The sequence below is a fragment of the Pseudopodoces humilis genome, chromosome 8 (assembly GCF_049639895.1).
Source record: "Pseudopodoces humilis isolate 2021_Gansu_Grassland_sample_001 chromosome 8, ASM4963989v1, whole genome shotgun sequence".
Lineage (NCBI taxonomy): Eukaryota > Metazoa > Chordata > Aves > Passeriformes > Paridae > Pseudopodoces > Pseudopodoces humilis.
The window spans coordinates 10,523,642-10,548,792 of record NC_142207.1 but is presented as its reverse complement, the minus strand read 5'-3'; the positions used below and the strand labels follow the sequence as shown (position 1 = coordinate 10,548,792).

At 42.6% G+C, this 25,151-nt stretch overlaps 1 protein-coding gene across 2 annotated transcripts in view; it reads left to right on the top strand.

Moving 5' to 3' along the window:
* Positions 1-25,151, top strand: part of PDIA5 (protein disulfide isomerase family A member 5) — a 98,969-nt gene that overhangs the window by 54,915 nt on the left and 18,903 nt on the right. For both annotated transcript variants that reach the window (XM_088058508.1, XM_005519649.3), the window contains exons 12-14: positions 11,663-11,733; positions 13,027-13,190; positions 16,327-16,457. In XM_088058508.1, coding sequence (XP_087914634.1) covers positions 11,663-11,733; positions 13,027-13,190; positions 16,327-16,457 — 366 coding nt within the window. The remainder of the gene's footprint in view (positions 1-11,662; positions 11,734-13,026; positions 13,191-16,326; positions 16,458-25,151) is intronic.

The following is a 25,151-nucleotide window of genomic DNA, read 5'->3' as shown; positions in this document are numbered from 1 at the left end:
TTCATTGATAAAGAGGGAAAGCAGGGAAAATGTAGCCTAACAGACCTTTGCTTGCTTCCTCCCAGTGGAAGGGAGTGCAAAAATAAACGTTGAAATGATAAAGTGTACCACAGTTTTCATGTGTTGTTGAAATGTCCATGAAATTCCTTTCCTGTACTCGGATATTTTCTCTCTCTTTATAAACCAACCCGATAAATTATGCAGTTGCTGCTTTCCAAAGTCAGCTATTCAGCTGTTCAGGTTTTTAATTGCACAGGGAGTGGTTTTATCAATTTGGCTTTGAAAAACAGCTTTTCACACCCTTCACTTCTTCCCTCCTCCCTCCAGTGCATTTAAACCCAAGGTTTTAAGCGACTTTGTGAACTCACTATTAAGAATCCCAAGCAATTAGTGCAGTACAGGAAGGTCTCAGCTTCTAACCAAGTCATGAACTTGGCTCCTCCCTGCCAGCACACCATCACTGGTTTCAGTGGCCTTGTTTTTGTTTCTTACTGCTCCATGTGATTGGGATGTAGGAATCCATTGCTCACTTTAAATATGAAGCAAAGTGAACCCAAAATATGTGCACAAAATCAAATTTAGTTTTTCAAACCATCTTTTACAGCTATAAGTAAATAAGTCTCCCTTTCAGAACCCCCAGTGGTTCCTTTTGAAAGCAAGCTATGTTGCTGTGGGCTCTAATTGGGATGTATGTTGGTAGCATCAACAGAAAGGCCACGAGTTGAAAAGGCTGAAGAATAATCTACTCTGCAGCCTGAAAAAAAGTGTGCCTTTCTAGCACAGGTCAGCAGCAGCCTAACATTGGCAACCTGTGATAAATAAAGAAATTATTTATAAATGAATGAAGTTTTCCATGCTAATTCATGATTCAGTCAAAGATTATTTCTTTTTTAGAATGTCAGCTAACACAGTTGTTGCAGTAGCGGTTAAAGGCTTGTAGGTTATCCAGACATCCAGCAGTGCTGAATGTGGATGGAACCATCCTTTAATTTTAATTTGTTCCTGTCATATATGACATTTGTGATTTTCAAAATAAGATGTTGGCTGTGTTCAGTGGCTGCATAGAGAGCCTTTGGCATCTGCCTTCAGATGTAAAGCCTCTGGGATAAAGGCAGACAGTGGGTGCTTGGAAGAGGGTTTTGGTGCACCTGTGCAGGTCTGGATTACTGGAAGTTTGTAGTGTGTAAGGCAGGTTGTGCATCTGGAATCTGGTCAGATGCCTTATCCCCATGATGCAGGTGCTATACCAGCCCATAGGAAGCTACACAAAAAGACATTTATGTGGCAGGATGCTTGCTCAGTCCTGTTCATACCAGACCCTGTGAAAATGTTCTTGTTTCAGAGTAATTACAGAAAGCTTTGAACAAGTCAAACTTTCTGGACTGTTATGTGGGTCACAGGCAGTGCCTGGCTCTGGTAGGAGTTTGGAGGAGCGATGCAGATGTCAGGGTGGGCTGTTGAAGTGCCTGCATTACTGAAAACTGAACTGTTGTGTAAGGACACATTGATGAATGTTGCTGTTTAAGAGTCTGGACAGACTGTTGAAGAGAAAAGATCTGCTTCAATTTCAGAATTGTGTTTCCTGACTCTCTGTGTCCCATAGGCTCCTAATTTTAATGTTGCCTTAGTGTATTTTTAATGGGATGTATAATAAAATGCTTCCCTGTACATGCATAAATTGTGCCAACTTTTTGTGCAATGTATGTATGTACTTCTCAGCTGAACATTCCTGGCAGGCTTCTGGAGCAGGGACATTCTTCACATAAACCAGTTAGAAATTGGTACGTTCTTGGCTTCAGAATCTGCTTCCACTGAGATGAGCAAGTCCTGACTGCTGATTTCAGAGAGAGGAGGTCTGGGACGCTTAGACTGGGTTCTTCGCTGTTTAAAAGCATGGAAGTCTACAACAAGATGTTGCTTGATACTACATATATTTGAATATCACTAAAAATATTAGGGAGCGTAAACAGTTCAGTGTACTGACCTGCCAGTGCAGTGACTTGTCTCATTAAACTAATTACAGAAATTATTTTCGGGGAGATTTAGTTACACATTAAAACAGAAGTTCTTGGAAAGACAGCAAACCAGGAAAATTAAGAATCTGGCATGGATTTTTCCTTTAATGACAATACCATTCATGTTTCTCAAGGATCTAAAAATAAAAATCAATATGGGTTGTTAGTGGTACTTAATATAAACAGGAATGTGAAGAGTGTAAGAATCCTGATAATTATCTTGTGCAGTAAAACTTGCTAGGATACCTAATGAAAGGGACGAAAACAGTAATATGATACTGATACCATTGTCTCTTTTTTGTCAGTCTTCTGATACTGGAGCACACAGTTCATATGGGATTATTGTCTCTTTAAAGCAGTTTGTACTCTTTGGGCATGGTTAGAAAAAAGGATCCAGTGATAAAAGCAATAGCCTTGGCCTGGAGATGTAAAAGTTTAGTTCTTTGCCTTGCTTTGATTTGTACAGTCACAACCCAAGTCACTAAATATTTGTCTCGGTTTCCAACCTGTGAAGTGGAGATAACATTTCACCTTGTGTGGGAGTTTTATCTAGCAAGCCATGGCCAGACTGCAAGCTGCTCCAGTATTGCAGAAATTGAGATATGGAAGGCATATGAGCACTGCAAAGTCTTGATTAACGTGAAGGAAGTAGCATTTTGCCTTTGATGTTGCCTAGCTTGTGGCAGACATCACTTTTTTGTCCCCTAAGTTTAGGAAACCCCATCTGCCACTGAGTGAGCAGAGCTCAGACAAGATTATCAAGGCTGGAGCTGGTGACTCACAACCTGATTACAGCTCATGCCAGGACTAAAAGGGAGGAGCTTTGACTTGCTCTGGTTCAGCGTCGCAGCAGGGAGAGTGGCAAACGTGGGGTGTTTTGGGCTGCTCTACCTTTGGGCTGGATCTCGACTTGCTCTGTGGCATGATGCTGTTCTGGGGACATGGTGTGTACATTGAATAATGGACTTGGTAGCAGTTGTGGGTCTTGAGTAGAATGCAGGTTAGAAGTAAAGAAAGAAGGAAAGGAGACAAAATATGGATATTTGGGGGCTGTGAAATTTGGGAGGTTTGTTTGAAATGCATTGCTGTATGCTCACCTCCAATTGGGAGCAATTACTTTCTTTATTAAAGAAGACATTTGCAAAGGCTATTCCGATCAGAAAAAAAGCTTCATGTGAATGTGTGGCAGGTGGTGTGAAGGGAACATTAGTTTCTTTGGGGATTTGCTGCCTCATTTCTCACATTATTATTGCCTTCCCTCTCTCCTAACGAGTCCTTATGACTGACTCAGCCTATTACATAGGAGTAGATGCCGGAGCACCAAGGAGCAGCTGAGATGCTACAGCTGAAGAGAGACTGGCTTCATGCTCTGGGTATTTGTTGTAGGTTATTTAGGTGTTCAGAGGGGTCTTCTAGAGGACTTAGGTGATTTTAGCTGTTAAAAATCCACATTTGAGTGTGTGAATTGGGTGACTGTCCTGGCAAGCTTGACCCCAGTGTACACTTAATGCTCTTGTGGTGGGTTCTGATAGGAGTGAAGCAAAATTTATTTTTATAGGTTTACTTTGCTTCCCTCTAATGATGGGGTAACAGTAGGAATTAGCTTTAAAAATTAGACTCCAGATTTTTTTTTTCTGAAATAAATCAATTTCCTTGCTTGGATAAGCTCAATATACTGTACAGGGCTCTCATTTGGAAAGTGCCTTACAGTATCTCTGCTACTTGGGTAATTACCAGTGGAGTTTATCTTCCTAAATACTTTATGGCTTCAACTTTTGTTCTGTGAAAGGTAGAGAACTTACATAAAGCGCAAATAGTGAACAGAGACACCTAGAGTGAAAGATTGCTTACCTGCCTGTCTGTTCCTTGTGCCCTTTCAGTTGGTGAGTTGGCAAGTGATGCCATTTTTCTGGGTTACTAATAAATGAATCCATTGCTTGGACACTGAGGCATTGTGCTGATGGTGGAGCTGTGTCTTCTGGGGTTCTGGCTGCTTGTGGTTGGCAACCGTGCCAGCACCCTTCTCCTAGATAGGTGAACAGATCTCAGCTGGTAGCCATTTCTGCTGTGACTTTGGACAAAACCCTTGTGTTCTGCATAATATTTCTTCTTGCTACTTGACTTTTCCAGGTATCTTCACAGTAATATTCAATGTCACCATTCCTTTTAACCCTCCTGCTCCATGAGCTTGAGTTCATTGGGATGTACCTTTCTTAGGAAGATCTCTTTGCGTGGCATCCATTTTGCCAATGTCTTACACAAATTGCATTCTAGGAAATAATTCGCAGGTTATGCTGTTCTTGTGAGCTGAATGCTCAAAGCTCTTTCATCTCACCTGTGTTCTCTGTCATTTTCATTGCTAAATCCAAAGCAATAAAGTCTTCCGTAGCGGGGGAAGAGTGTGAGAGAAAGCAGTGCAACATCTCTTCCCTCCTCAAGGTAAAATTTAGTTGTTCACCTGGCAGCAGAGAAGAAGGGGGGGGATCTTTTTTGGATGTGAAATAATTCTGGCTTAATTGAGAAGGAAACCTTCTGGTGGTATTTTTCATAAACTCTCAACAATTTCACCTTAAGGCAACCATGCTGTTGTCTCACATTTCAATAGGGGAAGATTAATTTTCAACACCTACTCAGGGCCATGTTCCTCAGAGCTGGTGTAGGAAGTGTAATTCATATCTCCCAATGCCAGCTGATCCACCTTCCTTCACTTCTTTTCCCTCCCAAGAGAGATGGTAGGAGGCACCATCATCTCCAAGCACAGATTTCTACCACTTGCACCACAGTCTTGAGTGAGAGGGTATATATATGCAGTTTTAGTATATATGTGCAGTGTAATCTCCAATAGCCGGAAGCTGAAACTAGCTTTGGAATGAAAATAAGGAACCATGTGATTGTTTTAGTTTATTTTACATAAAGATGGTGACTGACTTTGAGGTTGTTCCTGGATTTGTGCTGGAGTCTGTACTGTGCAGATGGGGGGTATATTTTTTTCATAGGCTGCTTTCAGGAGTCCAGCTCAGCCACAGCCACCTGTGAGCTCAGAAGCAGAGAGTGCACACTGAGGGCAAGACAGAGCAGAAATCCCTGGGAGGCAGCAGCCTCCAGCTGACATTAGTCTTGGAGAATATTCACCCTTTCTCCTGAGCCTGAGTCAGAAGAAGACACGTTCCAGTGTGACCAGAAATAAAGGCAGAAGTGTGTGTTGTGCAGTTCACCAGAGCTGTTGTAAATCCCGTGGAGGCAGCCTGCAGGACCTGCTCCATGTTTGCCCCACTGTGCTGAGCCTTCCCCTGCCAAGGGCTGTTTCTGGCTGAAGGTGGCCCTTCTGCTGGAGCTGTGAATATAGCACGGGTGCAGACAGCGTTCCTGGAGGATACATTTAGTTATGCTCTCTTTCCAGTTTGATCTGATTTATGTAATGCATCTGACTATCCTTTTTAAAAAGTAAATAGTTTTAACTCATACTACAATGGTCTAAAACTGTTGTGATTCCTCTCCTGAGCAGTTAGAGCATAGAAAAGACAAGATGGTGTCTGGGTTTGGGTCACTACCACCTCAGCAGATCATACAGACAGGAGAAAGAGTGACCAATTTGTAATGATTTTGTGCCCCAACTTCACATTGAAGGGCTTCTGGAAGCAGGAGGGGACTTTCTTCTGTGTGCCCATGCTGGGATTTGATTTGCACAGCCCATTGCCCCCACAGATTGCCTGCACTCCGAGTTCATGGTAGTGCCAGTGAGATGGTGATAGTGGCGAGGCCGTCTCTGCTGTGCTCTGGGATGAACTGTGCAGCCCACACAGCCGCAATGTTCAGCTGCAACCGCAGCAGCATGGCATGACTGCAATAATCCAAACTGCTTAAGTATTTTCCTTCTAATTCAGTATTTCTAGTTCCTCAGAGTCTTTTCCAGACTGACCTTTCATAGGCTTTGTCTTCCGTAAAGCTGTTTGCTTGTCACTGATCTCTAAGCAATGTAATGCCTGCTGGAATCAAACCTGCCTTTACAAATACAGTATTGGGGGTGAGGTGTCTGGATCTGTGTATGTGTGCACACATTTCTAGCTGTTGGAAATCTGAATTCAATATCATGTTAAAGATGTTGAAGATGCGCCTCTTATAAGAAAGCATCAAGACTTGAAACATCATTGTCTTTTAAGTATCTGGAATTTTACCTGGGTGTGTAGTGCTGCTGGTGAGAAGATGCATAGTTTGGAGGGAGTAAGTACTCAGAGGGAAAAGGTTGTGCAAAATTCCTTGTAGTCCTGATCCTTCTTAAGATGTTTTTGGGTTTTGTTTCATTTTTTTTGGGGGGGGAGGATTTTTATGCATGGAGATCGTGGCATGGCCTGACTGCTCTGACCATTGTGACTATTAAGTGAACATGCAACCAACACAATTGCAAATTCATACCTGTGATTACACAGAGAAACAGCTGCTTTTGTCATCCTCCCTCCCTGCCAAATTTGTGGATGATTTTCCATCAGATGTCTGCAATGCAGATGGCTAAATTATGCAAGGGAGTCTGCAGCTGTTGTAGTTTATGCTCTCCTACACCGGTGAAGGAACTGAAAACTGCCTCATGTCAGACCTGAGAAATCCTCTTTTATGTGATGCATGAGAAGTCTTTGCATGTTACAGACTTGCATGGCAGAAGAGAATACATTTGTGTTATTGCATGGATGGTAAGAGGGCTGGCTTGGATTTGTGTGTCCTGCCTGTGGCTGCAAGGACTGTGTCTCTCCTGCTCCATGTAGAAACTCCTGCTTTTATATGTAGGGATGCAAGCTCAAAGTTAACAATGTTAACTTGTAAGAACTGGCCATTGTGTTTTTTTCAGAGGTCACCACTCCTCTGGGATTAAGAATGGAGAAACCAATGGTGTTACCACATGTGTTAAATATTTAGGGAGCAAAGGCGCATTGGAAATTTTTGACTTACTTTTTCTCTTCCTGAAGTTGTCTGTAAATCTTCTATGAGTGTATTCTGAACTGCCAGTGGCCCACTTGCTGAAAGCAGGACATGTTTTGTGCTTCAAATTTGTTTTCTCATCAGGCTAATGGAGGTATTTTTGGTATGCAGCTATAGATGGATATAGAGCTGGCATGATACAATAAATAGCTGGTACATGATAACAGTATTTGAGCAGTCTGTTGATGACAGAAATGTAATGATTCTTTAAAATCTTTATTTGCAATTTAGTTTACCTCTGGGGTTCTTGATGTCAGAAATTGCTTCTTCACAACTGCCTGGATGTTGTCTTTTATCTCTTGCTTGTCACGCACACTTCAGATCCTCAGACAATGTTGTCTTGAAATGAGAGACATGGTCAAAAGCATGGCATCTATTTATATAGTCATAATAACCTGAAAGAAGCAAACTGAATGACAGAGAGAAACTGAGATTTATATTCTTGGGACATCACTAAGACAGTATATGCAGGAGCTGCTTGACTGATTTTCTGCTTATAAAGCTTGGTTTCAACAGTAGAAGTACTTGTATTAATTCATTTCTGAAAAGGTTGGAGCAATTGTGTTGAAAGTCTCTGTCATGGTGGCAAACAGGCTGCTATAAACAAATACAGATACTTCCTTGGAAAAGTTGTTTGGTATGTTTGTTAGGCTTTCCTTTATCCATGTGCTGCTCACCCTTCCACTTCAGCATTGCTCTGCCACACTCGGCCTTTGCCTCTACATTTGCATATGGTCACACTCTACAGAGGACAAAGTGCTGAGCAAGTGTTGTCCTCTGCCCTGCAGTGGGATCCTGGAGGGAGGTGACTTTTCTGCACCGAGGTGACATGGGGACCTTTGATCACCATTGTCTGGGGTGCAGCTCAGCTAAGCTGTGTGACAATGATTGCACCAAAGGAAGGAGCTGCTTATCTGCCCATCTGTGCAGTGCAAATGGGAAGATTGATTATAAATAAACTGTGAAAGCAGAATTCTTGCTTCATTTAGACATCTGTTTTAAAAATGGTGCGTACCAGATGTCCAGTGCGTACCTTGCTTTCATACCAATGGTGCGAAAGCAAGGGTGCATACCAGATGTCCTAGCACTGATTGTTGTAAGTTTTGACTTCTTTTCCCCATCTTGTAGCACTTCCTTTTTGTTTACCTGTGTGCTCTTTTTATCCAAGCCTTGGCCCTAGCAGCCTGGGGCTTCTTTTGTGCAAGAGGAGCAAGATGAGGTGTGAGAGGTCAGAGGAGTTGTCCTGAACTGATCAGCAGAACCAGACACTGAACTTGGACTGGTTTCTGCTGCCAGATGGAGAGTAACTCTGTCTTGCACCTCCAGAGTAGCTTCTTGTCTTCTGCAAGAAAAGACTGAGCCTGTGGAAGTCCCCTTGGATAGACCCTTGGGTGTTCCCACCAGGCATGACCCTTGAAGGCTCAGAGGATGGCAGTGCTTGGGAGTAGGCACAAGACATCCTTGTGTTGACTGCAGCCTTTCTTCTCACCTGGGATTGAACAGGTCTCTTCCCTTGCTTAGTCTCTTAATGTCATTAAACACTTAACAGGACAGTGCATCTTCTAGAAGCCAATCTGTCACAGATGCCCACTGCAGACTTATGGGCTCCTTCCATTGTTGCAGCAGCACACAGGAGCATCTGGGCTCAGGGCCTGTCGGGTTGTTGTTATTTTCCCCACTCATTTTAGGAACAGAAAGCATCTAAAACTAGAGGACCTTAGCACAGAGGGATGAAGCTGCTGCTGAGCAACCTAATGTAGCAATCAAAGGAGAGGAAGTGACCTTGGAATTAATTTAAATAACTTTTCGTTGGCCTCAAAAATTTAATGGCAATCTTCACAGGATTATTCAAAGATAGGATAAATAATCATAGGAGAGATTAATTGATTTGCAATTTGTAGGTCTGACTTGTAATTTGTATCTTCCCTTTTCTGCAATGGTAGGTGAAAGCAGGCTGTAGCTCACAATAGCAAAATTCTCATGAAGACAGCCAGAAAAGCATCGTTTATTGTGGGAGAAGCTCTTAAAATTTGTTGTTCTTCTCTCAGGTTCAGTTCAATATTGTGACTTTTTTCCAGACTGATACATCATGCTGTCCTCTGTCAGGGGTAGAACAAGCATTCACGATAAAGATTTGAAGACTTCAGTTTGCATTTAAGTGCCTTTTAAAGGATCTGATGTTGCTTCCCTTTGTTTTAAGCCTGAGTGAGTTAGCTTTGTGGCAGTCAGTAGTGCTATGTATGTGTGATGTTCATGAAAGAACCTGGAACAGTGACATTCCATGGTCTGGATGTCTTGATCCAAAATATTACTTACATGAATTTCAGATGCTTTGCATATTTTTTCATTTCCTGGGCAAAATGTGCCTGCATTATTGGTTTGGGTTTTTTTCCCCTCTGTATAGCTTTGTGAAAAGTCTGGTTCTTTTATGCCTTTGGTTGATCAGATCTCGTTAATGATTGTAATATAATTGGAATATAGTGTAGATTATGTGGATACTGTAGCTACAGCACAGCATGAATCTTGCTGTGGCTAAGGGACACACTGTGTAAAGCCCACCAAGGTGAAGTTAGCCCTGGAGAAATTCATTGTTTGTACATATTTAAGCTACCTAATTCAGAGGGGTTCCCAGGTATCTGAACTGGGAGTTGAGGTGCCCTTTGGTTAAAAGTGAGGAAGAGCACAAAATGAATAAAGTTCCCTGCTTCTAAAAGGAGAAATAAATCAACTTGGGCAGGTGTAAGAGGGATCTGTCAGCCCCTTACACAAAGCCATATGCCTGCAAGTTTTCTGTGGGTGGCAAATAAATCATTTTGCCAGCCTCTTTTGTGCTTTTAACCAAGATAAGCAGTGCTGAGACAGTAATTCTTCCTCAGCCTGTCCCAGCTTCTTCCTGAATTCACCTGCGAAGCTGTTGCATCAGGTTCCCAGCATTGTCACACCACGGAGTAAAATTCAGGCAAAGCTTTCTCCACCAGCTGAGCTCCCCTTGTTCTGCTGCTCCTACCACATTATTGTTTTTTGCTTAAAAGAATGGCATGGGGCGGTTCAGTGCTGTGGTCTCTGTGGAGATGACTAAGCAGTATGGACTGTAGCTGGTGTTTGAACAGGAGTTGGTCTGAGATCAACCGCTTTGGTATTTGCTGTAATTCTTAGCTGGGATTTGCAGTTGTTCAAATGTATTCAGCCTGTTCTATAAACATGCCCTGTAAGTGTTCCATGATGTGCTGTGGTGGCTGAAGCTCTTTTGCTCTGGTGAAGTTACTTATACCTGGATGTCTTATTGCTTCTTGGCTGCAAACACTCTTTGACTTGTGCTGTATAAAACATGCTTGTCTGGTTGAGTTCAGGCCCAGGTTTGTGTCTGCTGGCTTCAGCAGTCATCCCATTAGAGGGAAACAAAGCAGCAGTGAGGTTCAGAGTCTTTGGTTTATTTTCTTTTGGACAATGGTGTAAAAATAGCCCCAGCCCTGTTACCCGAACACCTCATAGTCAGCTTTTGCTGGCATGCATTGAAACACATTTCTAGCTGTATCTTCTGATACAGCTTTCAAAAGCTCAGCAAAGTCTGGGCTTTCAAGTGCCCATTCCAACAATAACAGCTCAGGAAAGCGAGCTGGCTGCTGCTGCAGACCGAGGGAGAGGTGCAGTAAGGCACTGCACGGGGATTGTGGGGTGCCGGGACCGTGCCAGCGCCTTGTCCCAGCTGCCTGCACCTCAGGTCAGTCAGACCTGACCCTCCCCATGCTGGGTGTTCACCCCAGCCTCTCCTCCCTGTGCACTGTCCCACAGGGGCTGCCGTTGTGCCAGGCCCTTGGGGACAGGGAAGGGGCTGTCACTGAGGCCCAGCATCGCACCAGAGGTGCAGGACCCTCGCTTGGGCCTGAAAGCCCTGCCTGCAAGCAACTGCACCAGCTGAAAGCAGTTTAATTTACACCCAAATAATTTATTCTAAGTCTGCTTTTCTCACTCATGCATTCATTTTACTTTATTGTAATGTCAGCACTTAGCAGTGAAGTAATGGCATATCTCTGGAGAACTTCGCACAAGCGAGAAAGCACCATTATCTCAGTTTTACAGATCCTGCTTATGTTGGGAACATATGTGGTGGTGTAATTACACTGATGTGATTAAATCAGTGCAAATCCTTGCTGGAGGGACATGCTGCACCACTGTAAAATGGGGCTTAGTGCAGTTGAATTCAAATTATATTACTCTATGAAGCTGTGCTAGTGTAAGCCTCCACTGAAAGTCACAAAGTCGTGAGAAGCTGTGTTGTTTCTTTCTAAAGTAGATAAAGATTTGGAAACTGAAATGGGTGAGGTTGTGCCTTGCTCAAGTGTATGCTAGAAGCAATGGGCTTGACAAATGTTTATACTATTTGTATTTGTATTTTGTATATACTTTCCATACTTCTTGTAAGGATAGAAGTGTGGATATGAAAGTGGGGCTGTATTATTACTACTATTTTTAATAGATTAAATTCTTTGTTTAAACTATTGTGGCCATTTTGGAAAAAATCCTGTATCTTACTAAGGCTTTACAAATATATGAAGTAAAATGCATATAAAATTCTAGTAAATCTTTACCACATGGTTTTGGATTTTGATAATGGCTGGATGGGTCAATGAATAACCATGGTGTATACAAGTTAATTGTTTTTTTTTTTTTGGCAGGGTGTGGGCATTGTAAGAAAATGAAGCCAGAATATGAGAAGGCTGCAGAGTTTCTCCATGTGACCAGTGATGTAAGCTAATTTCCTTTATTATATCCTTCAAATAATCAGTAATAAATAACTAGAGTAATAAAAGTGACTTTTCTCCCTACAACAAATTCAGCTGTTCTCATCCTCCCACAGGACCCTTCAAAATGTGCTTCCAAAGTACAGTCTCATCGCTAATGCATGAGCCCTGCCAAAGTCTGAGAAAGAACATTCTGTCTTGAACGAAAACAAAATCGAAAAATGTTTATGTATTCTGCTGTAGGCCTTATACATAATATGATCAAATCCAAAAATGGATTTTTTTCCCCCTTACTTAAAGGCATTGAATGTGAAAGAAACATAGGCTTTTATTTATGAATTAGATTTGGAAAAAAACAAAAGGGGCTGATCCCTGTTTCAAATACCCTGTTTTTAATGGTTGCACCACTCCATTAGCTTCATCATAAGTGCTCCATCAGCATGGCTGGAGAAGAGAGATCCAATAATACAAGTATTAGTGTTATTGATTCAGTCTCATGCTGTATATGCCGTGTAGGAGAAGTGGAATTGGTCTGCCCCATGCTTTAAGCATCTTCTGTGGAGACATCTAGAGTTCCTTTGTTGCTGTTGGAGAGGGAGGAGATGAGAAGAACAAAGATCCGATGAATCACACTCTACAAATGCCTGTTCTTCTGTATGTCTAAAGGTGGTCCATGAAAAGATGCCCACAAGTTAGGGAAAGATGAATTTGCCTTAAAGTAAACTTATCTTCAGCAGTGCTTGTTTCTTCTGGGAAAAACAGGGATTTGTGGGAGGAAATGCAATATCTGGGAATGGCTCTTAAGCATTATAAAGTGGATTATATAAAGAGAATCCATCAGAAATGGGAGGGGAACGGGTAAAATTCTGGTAACATTTAGTCCATAGTATGTCCCTTTCTGGTTTTGTGTCAATCCTCTGTGTCTTTCTGTATGTCTGTGCACAAAATCACGGAATTAATCAGGTTGGAAAAGAACACTGAAACCAAGTCCAACCCATGACTGGGCAGTACCATGTCAACTAGACCATGGCACCAAGTGCCACATCCAGTCTTACCTTAAACACCTCCAGGGATGGTGACTCCACCATCTCCCTGGGCACCCCATTCCATTTTATGTGAAAAAATTCTTACTCATGTCCAACCTGAGCCTCCCCTGGGACAGCTTAAGACTATGTCCTCTTGTTCCTAGAGGCAGCAAAGACACCTAGACCACGAATGATTGCCCCCAGGCCCACTGTGTCCTGCTGAAGGGGTGTGTGTATGAGGCTGGGATTTACAGGAGGTGATCTCTGTTTCAGAGTCCAGGGGTCCTTGCGGCAGTCGATGCTACTGTCAACAAGGTGCTGGCAGAAAGATACCACATCTCAGGGTTTCCTACTTTGAAGTATTTTAAGGATGGAGAGGAGAAATACACTCTGCCGCACCTCAGAACAAAGAAGAAGATCATTGACTGGCTGCAAAAGTAAGGTTTGGGGGTTGTAAGATAGTATTTGGGTTCCTGGTTAGTTACTCCTTCAGATGGCTTTGGTGAGGAACTAAGTGAAGTTTCAACACTGCCTAAGTCCTTTGCTAACAAAATTACATTGAATTCCAGTATTCAAACCCACAGAAACATGTATGTTAATTATGGCCTCTAATACACCAAATCCTTTATTTGGTGTGGGGTTTTTCATGGCTGCCCCATTATTTCTTTCCCAAAATAAATATTTTTCAAATACACCTTAAGCTTTTCCCTGGAGAAGGAATAGCAATGGCTCTGAAAAATAAACAGAGCATTTGTTGTTCCCTCTTTATACAAAGCAACAGATCTCAGTGTTAGTAACTGAATTTCTACAGTTGTACTTTTCTCTTTCCAACATTTCAGAGCCAATGCCTAGAATTCCACCCACGTGGGGCTGAAGGAAAGCCAGTGAGACCAAGAAAACTAGCACCTTTGAGTGCACTAACAAACATTTCTTGGGTGGTGTGCTGAAATATGCAGAATTAAGTTTGATATGAAAATTATTACAGCAATTCCATTTCAAATTAAATTTGTGGTACAATTCTCTCTTTAAGTTTGTATTATATATGCATATATGTAAAAGTATGCATATATATATATAAAATATGCATTTTCTTTAGGTACTGTAAGCCTAATGTATTTTCTGCATTAGTCAAGGGGAAGAAAACCTGCCAGAGTTTTGTGAATATTTTAATCATTTAACTATTACATGCAGTTGGCATGAGGAATTTAATCTTTATTTTCCCCTTCTTATTGGGTGGGGGAGGAGGTTGTGTGGTGGGTTTTTGGTTTCTCCCTTCCCTTCCCTTCCCTTCCCTTCCCTTCCCTTCCCTTCCCTTCCCTTCCCTTCCTTCCCTTCCCTTCCCTTCCCTTCCCTTCCCTTCCTTCCCTTCCCTTCCCTTCCCTTCCCTTCCCTTCCCTTCCCTTCCCTTCCCCTCCCTACCCTTCCCTTCCCTTCCCTTCCCTCCCCTTCCCTTCCCTTCCCTTCTCTTCCCCTCCCTTCCCTTCCCTTCCCTTCCCTTCCCTTCCCTTCCCTTCTCTTCCCTTCCCTTCCCTTCCCTTCCCTTCCCTTCCCTTCCCTTCCCTTCCCTTCCCTTCCCGCACCTTCCCGCACCTTCCCGCACCTTCCCGCACCTTCCCTTCCCTTCCCTTCCCTTCCCTTCCCTTCCCTTCCCGCACCTTCCCTTCCCGCACCTTCCCTTCCCTTCCCGCACCTTCCCGCACCTTCCCGCACCTTCCCGCACCTTCCCTTCCCTTCCCGCACCTTCCCTTCCCTTCCCGCACCTTCCCTTCCCGCACCTTCCCGCACCTTCCCGCACCTTCCCTTCCCGCACCTTCCCGCACCTTCCCGCACCTTCCCGCACCTTCCCTTTTCTCAATACATCTCTGACTGCCGTGAAGCAGGTAATAGATATGGTCTGGCAGCATCGTTGTTGCATCTTGAGAAGATTTATCTGTATTTTACTTTGAGACATGGTACTCCCTTGGCCTCCCTGCCCACGCAGGCTGCTGTATCCATATTGTACATGAAGTCATTGTCCTCATTTCACTGCTTTGCTCGACTCTTTTGAGCATTGTGTAATTTGTAGTGAGTTAAACAGTCAGGCTGGTGCTGCCTGTACATACTGGTAGGTGAATTAGCAATGAGGAACAGGGAAGTGGTGTTAATTCTTCTGGATCCTGCTGTGCATCTTGAAGACTTCTGTCTGCAGCCTCAGCTAGTCAGTAATACAGGTGAAGCCCACCTGTTTGTCTCCTACTCTTGGCTCCTGGATGTTCTCCCAGCTAGAGATGCAGTACAATAACATTCTTATTTTCTGACCAGAGATAGAATTGACACAGATGCACTGAAGCTGGTGGAAATAGGGATGCATCTGGGCTGCAGGCTGGTGATAAAAATACAGCTTGTGGAGACCTGTCTCAATGGGTGGTTGCAGCCATGTAAGTTTTGGCTGTGGTTCCTCTCTGGTGATTGTGCTGCCACACTGGGTTGTTACCAGTTGCAGGGTAGCTTATTCCAGGTCAGCGTGGAAAAGTTTGTGTGACAGTAAGGCACACCTCTGTAACTGTAATCAATGATAACTCACAACAACAGTGTTCATGTTTCAGCTAAAGGACACATTGTGTAACTCAGATTCTAACTCTTTTTCTGAAACACATCTTTCTCTAAAAACTGGAAAATCAGTAATGGTGGAAATACAATGAATGTCCACCAAGTGACCTTGAGAAGGACTTTAAAAATTGAGTTTTTCTCCATTTGGTTTTTATGTACCTGATACAACTTAAAATGGTGTCATTCAAAGTGTCAGGAAAGTCTGAAAAGCTAATTTATTACCAAGGCGACATATGAAGGTCTTCATACTGTGGCACCATTCTGATGATTTTATGTAAGTAATCACTGTTTAAGGTACAGCAGGAATGAATTTAATGAGTCTGAGAGAGGTCTGTGAGCTAGTGAATAGCAGAATTTTTTTAGAGGCGCTCTAGGTGTGCGGGATTGCTCTGATCTAGCCAGTATGTGCAGTCATAATTGAAACCTGACATTCACTTTACCAAAGTAAAATATTCCGGTTCAGTCACCCCCAGTATTCTAAGTGGAACGATGCTGATTTTTGCATCCTGGCTTTAATATCTGAATTCTAGAGAAGGTCATGAAATTCTTTATAGAAGTTTGAATGATAGTGATAAAGAGTATAAAAAGGATGTTTGAATAGAAGATGCTGTTCTGTATCAGTAGCCCTTTGATTCCACCTGCTTGCTGTTCTCAGTTCATGCCTGTGGATGATACAGTGGTTTGTATCAATGTTTTTTCCACCCAGATGTTGGATGCAATGTATGAAGTCTTTATTTGACATTTCTACTCATATGCCTGACTACAGTCACTTAAATTATATTTTTAATGAGTTCCAGAAATCAACTTGCATCTTTTTTGCTGTTGCCTGGTGTTGGAAATACCAAGTATGTCTTTCTACTGCACAGGCACCCTGAAGGATTTTTCACATCAGTTCTCTCAAGCTAATTATGACCAGGATGATGCTGTCCCTTTATCTGCTTCCAGAAACATTTTCAAACCAATTTAATTGTCTGTCTTTTCTAGTCCCGAAGCACCACCTCCACCTGAGCCTGCATGGGAAGAAAAACAGACCAGTGTTATCCACCTTGCTGGAGAAGACTTCAGGGAGTCCTTGAAGAAGAAGAAGCACACCCTTGTCATGTTCTATGCACCATGTGAGTAAATAACCTCTCTACAAGGATGGGTTTTATAAGCCCTACATTTACTGTGAAATCCTGAATTAATTCCCTCACTGGCCTCAGACTTTTAAGGATAAAGAGCTGATTCTGAATATAAGTGCATGGGAGCATCATTGGGATCATAATTTGTAACTTTATAAATGGAAACAAAGCAGTATATAATGGTTATATTATTTAATGCAGACACCAAAGCAGGCAGCAGTACAAAAACAAAACAGATTTATTTTCCTCTGCTGCATTTTATGGTCCATATAACAAAATGTGATCCTTTATAGTAGCACAGTGGACATGGAGAGTCTGATTCATTAGTGCAACACTTCAGTAGTGAAATCAATGCAGTAGTGTAGGAGGAATCAGTCCACGAGGTGGTGAACAAATTTTGATGGAATAAATCCTGTCTGTAATAAATCTGCATTTATGTCTCCACTGGGAATAGGGGCATAGCTTCCTCCTCCCAGATTGTTTTGCATGCATCACATAATCACTTTGTATTTGAAGCTCCTGAGAGTATTTCTGGAGAAGTTTAGAATCAGGCCTTTTATAAATAAGGTGAATGAGAGGGACCTCTTCTGTTTTCCTGTGCTGTCCCAGAGACAAGCAGACTAGGTACAAGTTCTTAACTTTTGAGGGGTTTATCCAAGGGAGAAGATAATCCAGGAATTTAATATTATATACCATTAATGTGCCTTTATGGTACCATGACTCAGCCCCCACAGATGCAAAAATATTTCTTCCATATCACATAGCCAGCAATTAGTGGATAACCTTCAGATAAACAGTTACCAACTTGTTCCCGTTAAATGAAAGGTATTTTCCATAAAGAGAGGAAAAAGTTCCCTAATGTTTAATCAGGCAGCCCCTTATTTTGCTTTTCTGTTAGAGAATTAAGCATGAATGCTTTGGGGCTCATACGAAGGGATGTGGGAGAAAGCAGGGGTGCAGTTCAGGAGGGAGATTTCTGGAAGCTTGTAAAAGAAAACAGAAGGGGACGTAATCCCTTTTCCAGTCCAGCTCCCACCACCTATTGACTAAAAATTGCCCGTGTGCCAGGAGTTTCTGATTCATGGACCTCAGCTGGTTAAGAGCAAATTGTAATTTTAAAATCAAATGACTGCACATGAATTGGTGAGATTTAGGAGTTCACTGTCTCTTGAGTTCTCTTTACCCGATTAGTGACTTCCTGCGTAAGAGGGATTTATTTCACTTTTGGTTTTTAGCTGCATCTTTTTAAGGCAGTTAGATTCTTGATTCTTTTTATGGCCACATTTAAAGCAAAGACTCTGTTTGTGATGAGTATCCAGCTCCCAGAGTTGAAAGTGTGAGGCAACTTGCCTGATGGGCTAATTTTTTGCCGTTTGACTTCCACCCTTTACTTCAGAAGGGGTGAGTAAAGATCAGCCTGGCCCTTTCTGTATAAGCAGGCTGTAAAAGCAAGGCTTGCATGATGTAAAACTGTTTGGTCTTTTGAGGTTGCACTTCAGACACATTTTTGCACTGTTTTTGACGCAGTGCTGCATGAGACCACCTATATACAGGCCAGAGAAGTGTTAACTGGAATCCTGTCTGGCCTTCTCGTGACTCCTCAGACAGCATTGCTGTTATGGTGTCAGGACATGGGTCACGCACAGTTTCTGATTTGTCAGATTTGTTCTCTCTAAATGTGGAAATGTCTGTGAGCAAAGCACAAAGCAGGCACACATAGGGAGTGCAACGAGCCTGCACTTTGTTGAGTGCAAGGGAAAGTACCAGATGAGTATTCTAGACCTCTGTTTTCTCTGAAATAAACTTTAATGCAGTAGAATAATTACAATGACTCAAGTCACTATATTTTTTCGGCTTTTGTGAAGTGATAATGTGCTTCCTGATAAATTTGATAGATTAGCTTTTGTTTACCATCTTCTCAGTCTTGAGACTTCTTGGAGCCTACATTTCCAATTAATCTTGTTTATTTTAGTGCAGAAGGAACACTGCTAAAATTTCAAGGTCCCATTACCTCAAATAATTTTCTTTTTCTATTCAAATCCTCATCTTGGGTCAGGGCAGACTTACAGTATGCTACTCAATTCACTTGTGACTCCGTGGCAGTATTTGTTACACTTACACATATGCTGAGATATTTTAGAATTGGGGGGGTGTGTATACATGCATATATAAAGTATGTTTATATATAAATATTTATGCTAAGAAATGTATCTCTCATCTGTCATTAGAATTTAAAGCAGAAAGTGGAGTATTCTGACCTTTGTCAAGCTTTCAGCTAGAGTGACAAACCTTTAGGCAAAGGCCACAGATATATATCTTAGATGCAAATTAAAATGAGATCTGTCTTTCCTGTGGCAGCTTCCAGTCCAAATTACTTAATATGTATAGGAGAGCCACCAATCTGCTGCTGTGCCGATAACTCAGGGCTAAGCTGAGCAGGGCCTTAGTGGTACTGAACAGTGCTTCACAGTGATTTAACTCTGGAGGAGACTGCTACATCCACGTGGAAAAGATAGGGAACTCATTACTCCGTCTCCTGGAATATTGGTGAAGCGTAAAGGTTATTCCTCATGCCTGTGGAATATTTTAAGGACTGAGAATCAGAATTAAGACTCTGGAAATTACTGAGGGAAAATGTCCACTCCTGTGGACTTGATTTCACATTCACATTCCTGCCTGGTGGCATCTGTGTATGCTGTAATGACTGATTTAGGGCAGGAGGCAGGTTCCAAACACTGACGTGGGAAAAAGTGCCTGCTGCAGAAAACCCAGTGCTTCTTGAGACAATAATGGGACCAGATCTTAATCCAGATGTCCCTTGGGTAGGTCTGTACCATGCGACACAGGCTGGAGTGTGGGCTGGCATGTATTAGAGCTACTCAGGGATAGGACTTGGGGCAGACTGCTGGCATTTCTACTGCACAGCTCCTGGCCCAGCTCTTCTCTGGACTCTTGTGCAGCTCTTGTGAAGATGTAATTGTCATCCCACTCATGTACCTTTAAGTTCAAAATGCCTAAAATAAAGGGAAAATGATACCATCTTCAGAAGGGAAGCATGAAGCCTCAGGTGTGTGTGGGAACTACTGTGAGGGGTTGGAGGAGTATTTGAATGCAGTAGGATTAATGCACCAGCATTTGAGAAGCTTTTGGGGAGAGTTTATGGGAGTTGTGAAGGTACTTTTTCCATCCTCCAGTCCTTGGAGTACTGGGTTCCATCAGCTGCTTCAGGTTGACTTTTATAACTGTTTGGTTTTGTCCAGAAATGTGGGGAGGAGACAACTAGTCTGAGTATGGTTTGGTGTGCACACGGAGCCTGGTGCATGGATGATCAGGATTTGGGGGCTACAGACTGTATTGGGAAGTGAGCCAAATGCACAAGAGCAGGTGGACTGCAGTGCTGAACCAGGCAGGGTTGGGAGGGCAGTGGCTGTAGGTCTGTGCTCTACACCGAGAGCTTGGTTCAACACTTGCAGCACTAAAGCGAAGTGTCCTGGGCCGACCCGTTTGCATCGGTGCCTCTTCTGGGATCAGTGCCCTGTCTTTTCTTTCTTCTTTCTCTTATGTCCTCCCTATTCATATAGCTTATCTGGATGTGTTTTATTTGCATTTTTACTTTTATGTGCTCTCTCCACTCCGTTATTCCAGATAATTGAGATTTGACTTTGACAATGCATTAAATTTTAACCTCCTACTACTGTAGCACTTAAAACTGTGCAAAATAGAAGCAGTTGGTTGTGATTAGTTGTCAGAATCACAAAGGGAAACAAAAATTCCAGTAAATAATGTCTTTGTGGTTGGAGATGTTTTTCTGTGTTACTCAAACAGAATTAAGAGGTAAAAAAAGAATGATTGAAGCTAGGTGAAACTCTTCTCTGCAGTGCCCAGGGACAGGACAAGAGGCAAAGGGCTCAAATTGAAACACAGGAAAGTTTGATTAAACATTTAGAGGAAGTGGTGTTTTTTTTACTGTGGTTGTGGTTGAATACTTGAACAAGTTGACCCAAGAAGCTCCATCCTTGGAGATATTCAAAACCCAGCTGGAGACAGTGCTGGGCAACTAGCTATAGTTGACCCTGTTTTGAGCAAGGGAGTTAGACCAGATGATCTCCAGAAGTTCCTTCCAACACAGCAATACTGTATTTCTAGGAATAGTTATACTGGAGTTTGAGATACAGTGGGTTTTTATTTGGTTTGGGGTTTGGTTTTGTTGACTTTGGTTTGGGTTGTTTTTTCCCCTTCTCATCCAGTTCTGATTTTCCCTAAACAGGAAAGGCTTAATAACAGCCCCTGCTAATTCTTGCACAGAAACAGAAAATGTCCTCTTTTGAGTTACAAGAATGTCATTTTTTGGTTGAGATTGCTGCTTCCAAGGAGACTACAAATGAATCAACTGTGTCAGAAAGGAATTATATATAATACACCAGTCATTAACAGGTCCAAATGATGGGGGGGAGGGCACTCTGGTTTTAGATCAGTCACTTTTAATGGCAGGACTCAGCACTTATAAAATTCATTCTGTTTCTACTTTTAGTGTCAAAACATGGGTTAATAAGCACTTTTAAAAAAATTAAGACTTTCAGCAGCAATGGGGAAAGTGCTCCCTTTTAATGGTTCATAAGGGGGGCAGTTGCCAATGTTATTGACTTGCCAAATGGCCTTAATTTGTGGGACTCAACAGGGTTCACAGAATGGGTATTTTTAATAAATGCTTTGCTGGGAGCTGATTTCCTGTTCTGTGTTCAGCACTGAAACTTTCACTTCACTGGAAATGAACTTCATCAGCTGGAAAAAGTTACTTTCTGGTGAAGCCTGACCCACAGGGGTTACCCAGAGAACAACCAGAAGTAAACCATCCTGAGGATGGTTTTAATGAGGTATTTTTGGATGGAGCAAGTGGCTGTACTGCTGCAAGAGGATGTGCAGTTGGAGACATGGACTTCCTTGGTTCTTCACTTAAACTTTGTTGTAGGGTTTTTCTTTCAGGGCTGGAAGAAATGAATACAGATGCCAAATCTGTGTTGCATCTGATAAAGTCCCAGACGACTTTGGGATGTTTTTGGAGCCATTAAAAGGCTGGGTGTTGATCTAAGGTGTTTGTGGGAGATAGTAGCTGGGTATCGTTCTGATGTAAAACAGAGAGAGTGGAGCAGGAATATTGACATCATTGCTGTCTGATGAGTCAACTCCTGGCTACCATTAAGAAGTAAGTGGGAAATCAGGTAGGACTTTCCTCAGCTGTAAGAAAACAGACAGGGATCTGACTAAATGAGTCATGCCCATCCCTGTGTGTTTCATCAGGAGTGCATAAAATACTGAGAGCTAAGCAAACCTGCATTCATTTTACTCACAAAGTTTGTTCAAAATATTAATTATTCTGTATCCTGGTGTGCTACTTTTTTGTGTTTTCACAACAAAAACTGCTTGGTTTCTTCTGTCCAAGTTACACATCAAGGAATATCCAATGACAAAAAGCACTTGACTGAGAGTCCTGGCCAGCTTGGGTCACACTGAACACACAGGTGCACATGGCTTTTAGCTGTAAATGCTGACAGCCAGGAGGGCAGTGTGCTCCTCCCACCCTGGGACCCAAGCTGTCATCAAAAGGATGTTCTGAAGGAAGCACTACTGTTTCCTTTTCATCATTCCTATTTTTTGGAGCAAGCTTGGACAAAGCTGGTTGCACCATACCTCAGCCTTTGTGTAGGCAGGTTTGGGGAGTTAATGCCGTGTTTTGGTTAAGCTGCATTGCTGTAGGAAAACATGACAAATTCTATTGGCTGTGAGGCCTCAGCCTGTGGCTACTGGGCCTGAGATGAGCAGTCTGGGTCTCTGCTGGGTCACTCAGCAGACTTGGGTGACATAATTCTGTGTGAAGTATGCACAGAGGGGGAGAACATACTCGACAATTGAGTTCATGAGTTCAGATGTGTGGAGCAAAGCAGCAGCAGAGATTAATTTAGTGTCCCACAATGGCCTCAGGTTGGCTCCCACCAAGAGGTTTTCCTGTCACTTGCAAGCACATCTTATTAAGTTTTGATTAGATGGCTGTATCAAAGAGCCTGAACAAAATGTGCATGTTTGTAAATGAAGCTTATGCTATCAAAAAATTATTAAAAACATGCTGAACAGAAAGAATCCCTTTCAAGGCAAAAACCCTTGCAGGAAGGATTTTCTGGTTGTTGACTGAGGCAGAGGCAAGGTATGGACCCTCTGATAATGAGGCTTTAAATCCTGTGTGGGCTGGCACTGCAGAATTTTGATATGTTAGCTCTGCCACTAACTGCTTTCTCTCCTGCATCAGTGGTGCTCTTGTTACGGGCGCATTACCAAGGTGTGTTCCTGTCGCTGTAAATAGTGCTGATGCCACAGAGTCCCTTAACAGGCTGCATTTGATAAAGGATGAATTTATAGAGTGGTCTCTGCAGTCAGGCTGGCAGAACTGCTCTTAGCCCCAGTGTTTGTGCCGAGGAGAATAATTAGCGCTGAGAGAACAGTTTGAACTGCTCTCAGCTCAGAAGTTGAGGCACTTCCCAGACTGTGCACAACCATCACAGTGCTCACAGTGGCTGTGTTGGAGTGGTGACATTGAACTAAAAGTTGTTGGGGTGATCCAGCTCCTCTTGTTTTGTAACCCTAAAATGCTACAGCTGCTTGATGTGGTGTGCAGAATACTGCCTGTATATAAACAGCTCCAGCTTGTGAGAAGGGAAGAGGAGGGAAAGTGTGTGCTCTTGCCCTGTGGAATTCTTTCCTCACAGACACACAGCTATGTTGGTGCAGTGTCACTGTGGGTACATTAAGAGATTATGAATATGCCACCCATCCTTATGCATTGTCACAAAACCCATTACCAATAAGACAAATGCTTTTTTTTGGTGATGTATAACATTGTCTTGACAGGAGCTGCTTTTAAGCATCAGTGCAGCTGAAATTCCAATGCTCTGCTGGCTGTTGCTAACTCAGCAGTGTGTTTTCTATTAGTAGTGTCCACTGGCATGTCAGATGGCCAAATTATTTTGTTTGCTCTATAACTATGTTTGCAGTTAACCAGGGCTGATGCTGGCTTGGTTAACTGCTGCTGCCAGCTTTGTTCGAGCTACGCAGGCCAGTGAGACAGTGGAAAATGCAGGTCTGCTGGAACTGGCACCCAGGCTTGCTCTGGGTGCATCTGTTGACCTTTATACCCTTTGTGTCCAGAGGTGACTTGCTGTGCAGCTTTCCATCTCAAAGGATTGCTTGTTCCCAAATGCCAAGTGTTGGCATGTCATTTGTAATTCAGTGCAGTCAGTCATATCTTTCCTTTTTGTAGTGGATGAAGCTACATCATCCACTACAGTGTCCGGGAATTTTGTGCTGAGTCTTTTTACTCTCCTCACTTTGCAAATTGACCTGATTCTGATGACTTTGTTGCTGCTGTTGCAATTGTTCATGTCTCATGGCTATGTTTTCCCAATAATTTGGGTTTTGTATGTTTTGTCTCATTTGTGTACCTCCAAGGTGTTACAAAATAAGAGTTCAGATAGCTTGGGAAAAAACTCATCACAATCCACCAGCAGGCTGTAAAATCTGGAGTAGTTTGCCTGTTGTTAAGAGTAGTCAAACAAGCCTTGGTTGACCTTATGCTTAACTAAAAACCTCATAACATTTTTCAAATCACAGGACACGTCACCATCTTTCAATTACTAGTATCTCATGTCTTACAGATATGATTATACTACAGTGTCAGGTCATGTCATCAAATGAGCTTTGGGTCCAGATATGCAATAAAAAGGCTCTCCAGTTCTCTACTGGTAAAACAAAGTGAATTAACCTTTCACTTACATCTCCAAATGCCTTTCTCAAATCTGCCTGTGGATTCAGTAACTCCTGTAGCCACACAAATTGCATTGGTTTAAGCAGTATACCCTTTTTCAGCTCTTATCTGTGCAATTAATGTCTGTGGCCTGTCTTTCCTTGATTGACCAAGTAATATTCTTGTTTTAATTCTAGTTAATAGCTTGGAACTTTTTGAAGTGGAAACAGGCTTTGCTTGACTCTGCAGTGTACAAGCTGAGCTTTGATAGCTGTGCAGAGTTGCTGCTTGCACTTGCTTAGAATTGCAGTCATTTAAAAACCAATAACAGAGGGCACTATCTACCCCTGTTATTTAAACGGTGATGATTTCAAGCAGAGATGGGGAATTGGACAGTCATTCTCTGCTCTGCACTTTGCACGCTGAGGGCTCCATCCTGCCACGTGCTGAGCCCTCTGAGGCCCTGATGGTTTCACAGCTGAACAAATGGAGTCAGCACCTTGCAGCTCGGCTCCCTGTCAGGCAGGATTGTGAACCCTGTGAGTCACTTAACCTCTTCCTGACTCTATTTAACCTTGGATGTAATGACAGAGGGGGATAATCATGTCTGTCTCTCTTAGGGGCAATTTGAAGCGTAATTAATTGATATTAGTTAAAGCATTTGAGATCACCCATCGAGAGGTACTAAAGGAAGCTGGGGGCTGAGGGGGGAGCAGAGCCCTTTCTCATGCTGAGGGTAGAGTACAGACAGCACAAATGCCACAGTCTCACAAATCACTGGGCTTTCAGATCTCCTCCAAGGACTTGGCCAGGACTTCATTATGAAAGTACTGACAGTTTAAGTTAGTGTATTTAATATGAAAGCAGTCTGCATTAAAATGTGTGTGTGTTTAAAC